The following is a 12,215-nucleotide window of genomic DNA, read 5'->3' as shown; positions in this document are numbered from 1 at the left end:
TGCGGACGGAGGCAGCCCAGCAAAGGTGCGAGGAGCGTCCCCCACAGGACAGTAAAACGTACGAGGTTAAAAAATACTGAGAAACTATGTACACAGTCATAGAGGAAGGGCTCCATTTCTTAGGTGGTCACGGGGGTGGACTCCCTGGCCATCCAGGAAGCTTGCCGGTTGTGTTCCATTTCCACTGCTCCTGACCAACCCGGGCCAGTAGAGAGCTGCCACCGATTCCAAGAGAAGGCAGTTCCTTCACCGGCAGTATCGGCCTATTGGGAAGCCCACTGGTTTGTGGACCAGGCCTCAGAGCAAAGGGAAACGCTCCCCCCACCCCCTCGCTCTCCAGGGAACCAACCATCACAGTGGAAGCCCCCAAAGCAGGGCCAGCCCATGGAAATCACCTGGTGACACAGCCCCCAACTCACACTGCCGGTGCTTCAGCCAGCAGAAGGGGCCGTTCCTACCCCCACTTCCCTGCCCCCAGGTGGAAGAGGCCAGTGGAGCCTCTCATTCCAGTCCTCGGTCCTGAAGCAGCAGCCCCCCCCCCCCCCCCAGCTCTGGATCTCGAGAGCATTTCCCCAAATTTCGGTTCATTCTTCAAAGGCGTGAAGGCATGAGCCGTGCCAAGCTGGTCTGCAGCGTCTCTCAGTCTAGCCTCACACCTCCCACATCCACCAACGACAGCAGTGGCAGGGCTCTTAGTCCCAAATCAAAGAGGGTTCACCGGCTTTGAACACAGGTAAACAGTAGGGGTGCCTGAATTGCACACTTTGGGGGAATGCTCTGGAGATCAGGCCAGCACGAGGGTTTGCTTCTTCTAGAACAGACAGCTTAGATCAGGCTCAGATACTGCTATTAAATAATAAGCTCCCACCCCTAACGAAGAGGCAGCTCATGGAGAGAAGCCCTGGACCTTCCCCGCTCTCCTGGCATGGACGTGACGGGATGGACGGCGCCTTGCAGCAAGACCGTTTAAGAGGAGTAGTGCAGCACAGCCCGCAGTGGTGGTGCAGACGGGCATTCTGGCTCAGGTCCAGGGGCAGACTAGTTTTTCAAATGTCCAAGCCTGGGAGGCAGTTCTGGGTGAACAGGCCGTCCGACAGTGGCACTCTAAGACCAGTCGGCAGAAGCTCCGCGGCTGCCGATTCAGGGTCTACCGCAGGGATAGAAGGGGCCCTGGGGCACAGTACAGGAAGCTCTGTTCACTAACTGTGGGGAGGGCTGCTCAAGACGAGGCCACGTGCTTCCATGCCAAGGACAGACTCGAAACACTGGAGCGGCCCGGCTCCATCCTACAGGTAGGCTGCGTCAGCACCGACGGCAGCAGGAGGTTTATCATCGATGTGCATAGCTATAAAATTAGTTCAAGTATACGGGAACTTCAAAAAGCTGGTGTAAAAGGGAATGAAAAGATAATGGGAAAATTTCAGGAATGAAGCCCTGCTTGGTCTCGGGAAAGGGAATCAGAGAGACCCTGCTTATTGGAAAACTGACGGGGCTGCCAGCAATTCGTACGCACCAGACTAGTCAATGTAGGAAGCGGGAGTTGATCACTAGTAATCTCTTTTCTCCACATTCAGTTTTCAGGCTGAAATCCCAGCGAAGCCACCCCAGAGTGCCAGCCCTGGGGTCAGAGCCAGTCCAGTTCCCTACAACCAACCCATTTGTGAGACCAAATGACCCAAAAGGTCACGTGCATTCACACCCGCTCACTCTCAGGTTGCCAGCTCCCCCAATCAATGCTTTACAGAGGGTTTCCTCAACAAACGGAAATGATTTGCGCCCCTGATTAGCAAATGGCACAGCAACCTGCTCCTCGCTCCCCGACTTCCTTCCTGGACAAGCACCACGCAGCAGACAGACATGCTGCCAGCAGTCACCCTGGCATGGCCCCTAGCAATGGGCCTTCGTGTCAGTATCTGGAGAGTATTTCAGCATCTGCCAAAAAGCTCAACGGGAAATTCTAACTCCTGAACACAGGAACAGAGACTTCCGACCAAACCTCACCTTCTTAAGGACTGTCCCCAACAGCCGGCTCCCATACCCCACATTCTCACCCCAGAGTGCAGGCAGATGAGAGTAATGGGCGCTTCTGAGAAGACTCACGGCAAGCCCTGAGCAAGGCTATGGCAGGAACAGGGTGGGGGTGGGGGGGAAGAGAGGAGGACCACCTGCACTGCTGAAGGCCAAGGAGCAATGGCAAAGTCAGACACCGACTCCCCCAGACAAAGTCAAGCCAAGTCTAGCTTTGGAAATGTACGAAAACCAGCCTGGAAACCCTGCTCTACAAAGACATCCCTACGAACAAGAGACAAAAACCAAAACCAAGTATTAGTTTTCCCGATTTTTTTAATACAGTTGCCATCTTACATGATATACTAGTAGGTGCCTTCTGAATAGCATCTTACCTACCCTTTCCTGGCGCCACAGCACCGTTAGAGTGTGTCCCCCGCGCTACTTCACACAGCCCCACCCTACACACAGCCCCCTTCTCCTCAGATGGTCGGCCACCGTCACTTTTCTAAAAATGGTTAACGCACACATCCAAACCACACGAACACTTCAACGGAGAGTTCACACCAAGTCTTTTCTATAATGCTATCGCCTCAGATTGCCTTTTTGAAATCCACGAGGTGGGAAGAATGTCTTTTTATTTTGTTGAAGCTTCTCTCGCTTTCCCCTCCCGCCCCCCCGCACCCAGTGAGAGGTTAAAGAAACAGGCTATGGAGGTCACCCATGTCCTGTACACGCGTGCCAACACCACGTGCGGTCATGAAACCTCAACAGTGAAAATCCCAGGAAAGCACGTGCCGGGGGCGGGGCTGCTTATTTAAGCAGCTGGCGATCTTCCGAGCTTTTCAGGCGTTTCTTCCGGGGCTGCACAAAGTCATCGTCTGAGTCATCACTAAATTTGTTATCTTCCGGGTCGTTCCTGAATTCTACCTTAGGAAACCTTTTCTCCGGATAAAGGTTCTTTAGAAGTTCTTCAAAATAGCTTTCAAGTTTTATCCCAGCATTGGCAACTTCTGAATCAGGCTGTTGGACGAGACAGAACATATGAATTAAAAACAAAAACAATAAAACCACTAACCATGCAGTTAAGAAAAAATGAAAGTGCAGTCCACAAGGAATGACTTGTACGATCTTGTCCTCGGTATGCATTTGGCCCGAGAGGCTATGAATGTGAGCACATGGTCTGGGGAACTTTCTTGTCAGCGACAGAAAGGGACAAACAGCCTGGAGCTGGAGGGCCCACAGCTCTGAGCGTTACTTGAGGGGAGGAGGGCAGGACTCACTCCGACAAGGAGAGCTCAGAGAGACGGGGCAGGCAGAACCACGGACACACTGAACGACAGGAAGAAGGTCTGGTTGGGGTTTAGATACACCGACAAATGACTGACTCTTAAATTTAACCAGCATCATATTCCCAGACAGACACAGGGAAGCAGGATGGCTGCTGGGAAGCAGGGAACGAGGGTGGAGGACAGTACTGTCTACATGTCTCTAACCCCTTTGAGGGTAAAGACGGTGTGATCTGACTCCCCTCGGAGAGATGCGGGCTCTGGACGCCACTGCTGGGCTGTGACAGCCCCTCTCCTCTCACCTCATTGAATTCAGCACAATTTTGAAAGATCAACCGAAAGTCGGCTACAAAGTCCTCCGGCTTCATGTACACGGAGCAATCCTCTTGGAGCCTTTTCTTGATGGTTGACAAGTCCATTGGGCTTTTAATTATTTTGTAATAATCAGGCACCTTTCAAAATAAATGAGATGCTATCATACACACAATTAATTCTACCCTCAGGGTACATAGTTCACACTGCCCCCACTGTTTGTCTCTCAGTGATCTTGTCCTTAGTAAAGGAATCTACCTGGCAGCACTTACAAATTACTCACTGTCTCCCACACCTTGACAAATGCTTTGTTACTTCTTAAAAAAATTTTTTTAAAGCAATGATTTTTCATAAACAACTCGCCTTCCATATCCTCTCCTGATCCTTCCCTGTTCTCTCTCTTCCTCACTAAACAAAAAGCTCTGGGCAAGTGGGTGGGGGGAACAGGGGCTTGCCCTGAGTGGGGCTCCACACGGGAGGGCTCTTGAACCTCACTGAATCCCAGCTCCTCTTAATTCCAAACTGGATGATCCCCACCCATGCAGGATGTTGTCATGAGAGGGAATCATGAAGAAGGGGAGCTAGTCTGTACGCATGGTACTCCCAGTCTGGGCCCAGCGTCCAGACAGGCAGGGTCAATACTGGCCTCACCAGCCTTTTGACCAGTTTTCTTGTCTTCTTTGGGATAAGAAGCCGTCTCCCACTGGAAGTACTTTCCCCCACTGCATCTGCTCAAAGCCTGTTATCGGCGGAATGTATTTAATAATCGAGTTTTCTTTTCTAACCTGGAACTAAGTTTCAGACTGCCCACACTGTAGACTGTGTGTGGTGTCAGTGGTCGGGCAGCACGCCCTTCTCTGTGCTCCTAGGCGTGCCACACTTGCTGCTGCTACCAGCCACAGCTGCCTGGGCCGGAAACACTCCCAGGCGATGAACTCTGGGCCTTCATCTCAGATGAACCGTTCCCCCACAATTTACGAGGTGCTTAAACCTCCCAAGAAAAGAAATAATTGATGGAGATCATCCCAGGGAGCAGTAGGTAAAACTGAAGCAGACGGAGATTTTAAATTATCTGAGAATTATGGCTTAATTTACTTTCATTAAAATGAACCAATTTAGGATTGAGCATCCAGTACACGGGGCTTCGAAAGATTGAGGGCACTGGAACTGAAAGAAAATGAAAATGCCCCATAATCTTTCGGGAAGTTTTAAGGTTTGAAGCCAACACAGTTAACCAACTCTAGGGAAATGGCACAGAAACTAGATTCTCCTAAATCAAATCTCAACAGGTCACCCCAAAGTGGAAAGCATAAGGTATGGTTAGACTTACAGTTAGAGGCACTGGGTCCTGAAAAGCCAGACTCATTTCATGGCAGTAAAGAAATAAAAGTAGTCGCTCACACTTCTAAGCAAAAGTAAACAAAAATTAAAATAAGTGCAAAAAGAACGGCAAACAATGCTGTCTCAGCTTATTGTTCAGGGGAACCAGAATGGACACGGAGACCAAGAGAGGACACTTGTTCTCCTGGGTGGGCCTGGGGGCGCTGGGTAATTAATGTGGGCTCCCAGAGAACCAGAGCAAACACTTGAAACGCAGAGAGCAGCCTGTACACACCGGCAGGAAGAAACTGATCTCAAGTTCCAAAGTGTATTTCTATCTCTCCCTCCAGGGTGCACACCAGTTTGTCCTGGGCTGGGGGAAGCGGGTGCTGAGGGACCAGGAGCCAGGGACCCTTACCCAGGCTGTGGGCACTGGGCAGCCCCGCTGCATGCATGTGTGTGCTGACAGAGAGGTGGGGAATCAGTGGCTTCCATGTTTGCCTCAGGGAGTACCTCACCTGACTTCAGGGTCTACTACACCTAGTCGCTGCTGGTAAGGCAAACGACCCAGGAAGAGCAACTGGGAAACCCACTTATCCTTGCGGCCACCAGTCCACACGATTTGAGGAGGAAATTTACTTGAGTAAAAAGACAACGGATTCATGTGACCCAGGCCACAGAGAGGATATACATTCCATTTTGTTCAGGAACCACAACTGAAGCTTTTGTAAAAAGATGTACAGTATTTTTAAAAATAAAAAGTTATAGTCAATCTGCCTTTATTAAACATATTAGGTGTGTCATGTGTGAGACAGGGACCCCTGGGGGCGCAGTGGATGAAGAGCTGTGACCCAGGCTGGCCACCTGGGCACTTACCCGCTTGTCTGTGGGCGGCAGTCGGCTAAACAGGTCGCTTTTCCTTTTGTCCGCGTGGGGACTGGGAGAGTCACAGTCATAGTCAACCTCTGGCTTCGACAAGTCTCTGCAGAAAGTGCAGATCCACTCTCCACTGCGGGGACAGAGTCCTGAGTTCCGGGGAGCACTCCTTGTCACCACCCCCTTCCCCCACACGGCGGATGTTAATCTCAGCACTGCTGTGAGAACGGGGAGAGTCAGTCCCATGCAAGAGCAGAGACGCTCCCATCCAGGCACGGAGAGGTGACGGGCACGTAGGAAATGAACACCTACAGCCCATAAACAAAGCGCCAGGGCCATGATGACCGGCGGGTGGTGGCATGGCCACCCACTCCAGGTCATTACGGAAAACAGAGGCATTTAAAAGGAGCAAAAGCCCCCAGGAACTGAGAGCTGCATGCAGTGGCTCTGCTGCCACCACCCCACTGGGGTCCTTAGAGGGTCTGAGATGCAAGCGATTCAGCTCCAGCCATGGTGAGTGTGACACAGCAGGTGTGGGGACACTGCTTTTTGTGGGAGGGCGTCAGAGGATCAGGTTGCTGGAGCGGAGTGGGGGGAGCAGGAGGGAGAGCTCCTAGGTGAGCATCTTACCTGGGGAAATTGGCCAGGGTGGGCACGTGGCAGGAGAGGTGGAACACCTTGGGACACTTCTCACAGCACAGGAGCTCCCCTCCATTCTGACACACCGCGCACCAGTCCTCATTGGGGTCGTCCTCTTTCCTTGCATCTCCGTGGAGGGGCGACTTCTGGGCGGTGTCCAGCCACTTGGCCTTCCCATTGGAGGGGTTCTCCTGGTGGGGGCCAGGCTGGTCTCCTGTGCTGTCTGGCGCGTCGGACCTTGGTGCGCCCTCCTCAGAAGCTGAGCCCTGGTTGCTGTTGAGGAGCAGCGAGGTGAGGATGCTCCTGGGGTAGGTGGTCTGCCACAGACAGAGGAGAGCAGGTTGGTTACCGCCGTGCTAGTGCCGTGCAGCTCAGGGCTGTGTGCTACTCTCTCCCAGACATTCGGTGGCTTTGAGGGGAGCCTGTGAGCAGACGTGTGGGGTGCTGGCCACATTAGAGTCCCAAATGGTGCGCAAGAGGTGAGATTACTGAATGACATCACAGCACGGGTGCTGTCCTGGTACGGCAGCCAGAAACGCCAGGACAGCTATCTGCAGCCCAGACTATCTGGATGAGGCCCCAACGGCCTCGCAGAGAACTCAGGTTAGCTACTGACTGTTCCTACTGTTTTCCGGATCCCGGGGCTGGTATGGAGACGCAGGCCCCTAGCTTATCTGATCCTGACAGGAGGTATGTTTTCCCCTGCGAGTGTTCAGAATCTTCTTTCCCTGGAGTTCTGGAACTTATGGTGCAATTGAGCCCTTGAACCTACATTCATCTGTGGATCTGGCCTCTGGCAGATCTGCTCAGTCAAGGGACATTTTCTCATACCTTTCCACTTGTCTTGCCATTTATTCTTTTTCAAACGACTAAAAAAGTCCATGTTTTCCTAACACTAGGTTTACAATACACATCATTTCAATGCATTTTGATTTCCTCAATGAAAATTACCGAAACAATTTACCTTTACGTCCGCCCATTTAGGCTTTTATCCATTTAATAGGACAAATACATAATTATCCAAGTCAAAGGCTTTCTTCTTTTTTAAAAAAAAATTTATTTTAATCATTTTGAGAATGCAAAGGCTTTCTTCTAAGTTTTTTTTAATTTTTTTTTCTTCTAAGTTTTTCAATCGCAAAATTCTAGCATAAATTGGATGAGAATGTAAACTCAGTATTAATCTCAGTAAACCGGCTTCATTCATGAAAGCATTACTTCAGTGATAATCAAAAAGTTCTTAGAAAGTCAACATCGAATGTAGAGACAGACAGTGCAGCAGAGATCCATCATACTGACTGACCCAAGCAACCCTTATGATACATCAAACCCAGTCTCTCAAATGTTATATATCAATTATAAATCTTATGCAAACGCATAGCTTCATTTTAAGTGTTTAATTATGACATTTTAAAATAAGATTTCTTAAAAAAGAAAATGTGCAGTTTTGTTCATGTGTCATTCATTGTGCCATGTGCTGCAGAGGTGAGTTTGTAAGAAATGTCTGTAAACCTAGTGTTAACCTCTCAGGCCTGTTCTCATCACTCTGCCCTCTGCTGAGCCATTTCCTCAACTGTTCTTTCAACTACAAAGAGTGACTTGGAAGCCTGCTCCCCCCCCCCCCAACGCCCCTCCCACGGGAGCAGCACTGGCATCAGTGCGGTGAAGACTTACATTCTGAGGCCTGGACTCCTCATCGGATTCTTGTTTCACTATCACCACAGGAAAGTCGTAGTTCTCGGGGGGCCCGCTGTTCTCTTGTTTGATTCGGATTGGCTCCAGCATGACCACAGGGACTTTGTGTGTGGAGTCAGCTCCTGTTGGTTTGCTAGAAGAGCCAGAGCTGGACAGATCGGGGGGTAGGAGGGAGAGGGAGGGAGAGAACGAGAACAACTGAACACGTGGCACCAAGTGCAGCGACCACATCCTGACTGAGGACGGCGAAGCTTCACAGCAGTGCAAGGGCAACTGTGCGTCCCAGCGGACGACTGACTGCGATGCAAGTGCCAGACCCAGACAGCACCGCTCACAAGGTCACGACGGCTGAGAGCCACCTGTCCATGTGGTGACATCATACACCTGGAAGCATATTTAAATACAACCTCAGTTGGCATAGAACCGACTGCTGACAGCGTGGGGCTACAGTTGACCGAGGACATCAGCACTAGCCCCGTCCATGGACTCCTCCACGTCACTTGCTTGTAGAGACACACTCTGGGCTGTCACAATTCCATGTTAAGGTGTCATTTATGGGTGGTGAGTATTTACAGATGGCCACTGTCTCTCCCAGGAGTATAGGGCAATCTCCACATCCCAATGCTCCTTCTGCCCCACCAGGAACCGGGCTCAAAGGTACTGTCATGGATACCAAAGGGGTGAGAACCAAGGTAGTAACTACAAGAAGAAATTCAACCATGGAATGTTTTTTTTTTTCCTTTTGTTGAACAGTCAATGTTGGATCACTAGCAAAGCCGGAGATGGTGAAATGAGTTTAAACTAATCACTGCTTCGGGTCCTGCTCTGTGGCTGTGTGTCTATCTATCTCATGCAGCACATTATACCTGCACAGTTTGCTTCTGATGCCTCTTCCAAAAGACACCGTTTCTTAGGATGAATGTCTAACTTTAAGGGTGAATTCACACTTTATTTATCCAGCACCTGAACTAATTTATTAAATCAAACACATTAAAAACAAAGGAAATTGTGTATGATGCACCAAGTACCAAACCTGCCACCCACTGGCCCAAGAGGAACAGTTTCCTCAGTTACCTTCCTCGGCTCCCGACACTGGAGGCACTAGGTGAGCGTATTGGGGGATGGACACTCGTCATGGTGACAGGCCCTGTAGTGGTGAAGCCACACAGAGACATCCAATGAATTAACAGGCACACACTGAGTCCCTACACTTAGCACAACATTCAAACACCACCTTGGCCTTATCATTCTGAGGTGGGGCGATCCTAGGCCCTCACTGTGGTTCATCTCTCACTGCTCCCAGTTCTTGGGAGGTCACTAACATCTCTCCACCAGCCCTTCTGCCCAAAACTGTGGCCCAGCCCTGTGCTAGAAATGATCCCAGTGAGGACCTCTGGACCCATGGATGTTGCAGAGAAAAACCAAAACGCAGGGACTGATGAAAAGCAGTCCAAGCCGCAAAGTGGGACCAGTCAACGGAGGATGTGGAAAGCTGGGCCCCGGCCACTGCCCAGAAACCAGGCTCCCAACTGGAGCTCCGGCAGAATGCAGGCCAGGAGGGGAGCAGGCATCCAGCAGCTGAGGCAGAAAGGATGCTGTTGTACAGACCTCGCTTCAAATTAAGGTGACAAGACTCCTAAAAGGTGATGGCAGGAATACAATGGACACGAGAAATACAGATGTCAAAATGTTATGGATTGAATTATGTCTTCAAAACGTTGTTGATTACTAACTTCCACGCCCGTGGCGGAAGAAGCCTTGGTGGTACAGTGGGTTAAGCATCTGGCTACAAACGATGAGGTGGCAGTGTAAGCCATCAGCTGCTCAGGAGAGAAAGATGAGGCTGTCTTTTCCCTTAAAGCCCGAAAAACCCTAAGGTAGAGCCAACAAGTCAGAATCAATACCAAGGCAGCAGGAGTGTGAGTGGTCAGAATCCCATCTCGGTTAGGTTAACAAGGCAGTATCATACAGGGTGAGCTTTAGATAGCTATCTTTTGAGATATTAAAGAGATCGAACAAGCAACTAAATAAGCAGAGACGGAGAAAGAGAGGCCAAGATGGAGACAGCCCAGAGCAAAAGCTGAGGCAAGAAAGTCCAGAGAGAGAAAACACCTTCCCCCAGAGCCAAGGATTGGTGTGACAGTTGTTGGATGATCTTCAGCAAAATCTTAATTGGCTGTGTAACCAATGACGTTGCTCTTGCTTGAGAATTCTGTTGGGTCACCTTTCCTTGGAATGGGCACGAATAAAGATCTCTTCCAGTCAGTTGGCCAGGTAGCCATCTTCTAGAGCAGGGGTCCTCCACCTTCCTCATGCCGAGGCCCATTAACACAGTTCCTCATGTGGTGGTGACCCCCCAACCATAACATTATTTTCGTTGCTCTACTTCATCACTGCAACCCCTGTGAAAGGGTCGTTTGACTCCGAAAGGGGTCGAGACCCACAAGTTGAGAACCGCTGTTCTAGAGCTTCATTAGCTTTTGGACACATTTCAATTGTTACTCCAGCAATTCCTGCATCCTTGTTTTTGGATGATGCTTTCCATGCAGCTTGAACTACTTACTTCAGCACCACTGCTGCTAGGTCACAGGCTACCTCCTGAAATAGTGGAATGTCAACGAGTTCTTTTTGGTATCGTGACTGTATTCTTCCCATCTTCTGATGTTTCCTGCATCACTCCATGTTTTATCCAGAGAATATTTTAATATTACAATTCAGGGCTGGAATTTTTTTCCTGGGTTAATTCAGATAATGCTGAGCATGCTCTTATTTTTTGGTTTTCTATCTCTAGATCTTTGGAGTGTTATTATATATTTTGTTTTCTTGATCTGAGCTGCCCTTTCAAAGTTTCTGTTCAGCTCAAAGCCATCATTTCTTTCATTTGCTTTAGTCTCTTCTGACATCCACTTTTTTTGTCTTTGTGATGACCTTTCTTGATGACTAATGCTCTTGATGTCCTCCCACAGCTCATCAGGACTGCTGTCATTAGTATTCAATGGACCAATTGGGTGGGATACACTCAAGGCCACATTGTGGCATTTGTGCCTTGTTCTAACTTTTCCAGCTGTAATGTGAAATTACATATGAACCAATGATGATCTGATCCAGTCAGCCCCTGGCCTGGTTTCAGCTGCTGATACTGACATTCTCGATCATCTTTTCTCACAGAGTGGTCAATTTGATTTCAGGGTATTCCACCTGGAGAAGTTCATGTGTATAGTTGCCTTTAGTGTTGCTGATAAAAACTATTTGCTATGAAGTTGTGGGCCTTGCAAAACTCTACCATATGATCTCCAGCTTTGTCTTTATCACCAAGGCCGTATATACCAACAACTGTTCCTTCCTCTTTGTTTCCAATTTTGGCATTCTAATCACCAATAATCATCAATGCATTTTGACTGCCCGTCTGATTAATTTCAGACTGAACTTGGTAGAATTTTCCTATTTCCCCATCATTAGCTTTTGTGGTTGATGCTTAATTTTGAATAATCGCTAGATTGATTGTGTTTCCCCAGAGGCAGGCAGATGGATATACTTCTGTCACAGGCAGCACTGTGCTCTAAGACTGATTTTGAAATGTCCTTCGTAACAATGAATGCAACGCTGCTGTTCTTGATGTGTCATCCCCAGCATAGGAAATCATGATTTCCCAATTCAAATGGCTAATACTCGTCCCTTCCCACTCACCAGTGCCTAGGACACCCTACCTATCTTCACACATTCCAAGCTCAGATCATCCATCAGCAGGTTTCTGCAGCTGTTTCTTCTTGCCTTGAGTTGTGCTCCCTCAGCAAATGGAGATCCCCAGGGCTCCACTCCATTCTTGTCGCCACTCTGAGCAAGCAGCTTCTCCTCAGTCGAGGTCTTCCTGCACTCTCTCTGACGATGCTCTGCTTCCACTCATTAGGCCTTCAGGGTCTCACAATGTTCTGCAGATTCCTTCTTTGTTGTCTGTTCTTAGTGTGGAATCTCTGCTAAAATCGCTTCACTTTGGGTGGCCCTGCTGGCATTTGAAATACCAGCTCTGGCCTCATAACCCAAAAGTCACCACAGTGCAACAAACTGACAGGCAAGTGGTGG

General features: G+C 49.3%; 1 protein-coding gene across 2 annotated transcripts in view; it reads right to left on the bottom strand.

The window, feature by feature from the left end:
- Positions 1–577: 577 nt before the first annotated feature.
- Positions 578–12,215, bottom strand: part of TRIM24 (tripartite motif containing 24) — a 110,672-nt gene continuing 99,034 nt past the window's right edge. For both annotated transcript variants that reach the window (XM_075558717.1, XM_075558718.1), the window contains exons 13-19: positions 9,210–9,282; positions 8,115–8,283; positions 6,435–6,760; positions 5,805–5,937; positions 4,939–5,013; positions 3,599–3,748; positions 578–3,030 (exon numbers count right to left, since the gene is read on the bottom strand). In XM_075558717.1, coding sequence (XP_075414832.1) covers positions 2,821–3,030; positions 3,599–3,748; positions 4,939–5,013; positions 5,805–5,937; positions 6,435–6,760; positions 8,115–8,283; positions 9,210–9,282 — 1,136 coding nt within the window. In that variant the 3' untranslated portion in view covers positions 578–2,820. The remainder of the gene's footprint in view (positions 3,031–3,598; positions 3,749–4,938; positions 5,014–5,804; positions 5,938–6,434; positions 6,761–8,114; positions 8,284–9,209; positions 9,283–12,215) is intronic.

This window comes from Tenrec ecaudatus, chromosome 9 (genome assembly GCF_050624435.1).
Source record: "Tenrec ecaudatus isolate mTenEca1 chromosome 9, mTenEca1.hap1, whole genome shotgun sequence".
In the NCBI taxonomy this organism is placed as follows: domain Eukaryota; kingdom Metazoa; phylum Chordata; class Mammalia; order Afrosoricida; family Tenrecidae; genus Tenrec; species Tenrec ecaudatus.
This window is presented reverse-complemented; position numbering and strand designations above follow the sequence as displayed.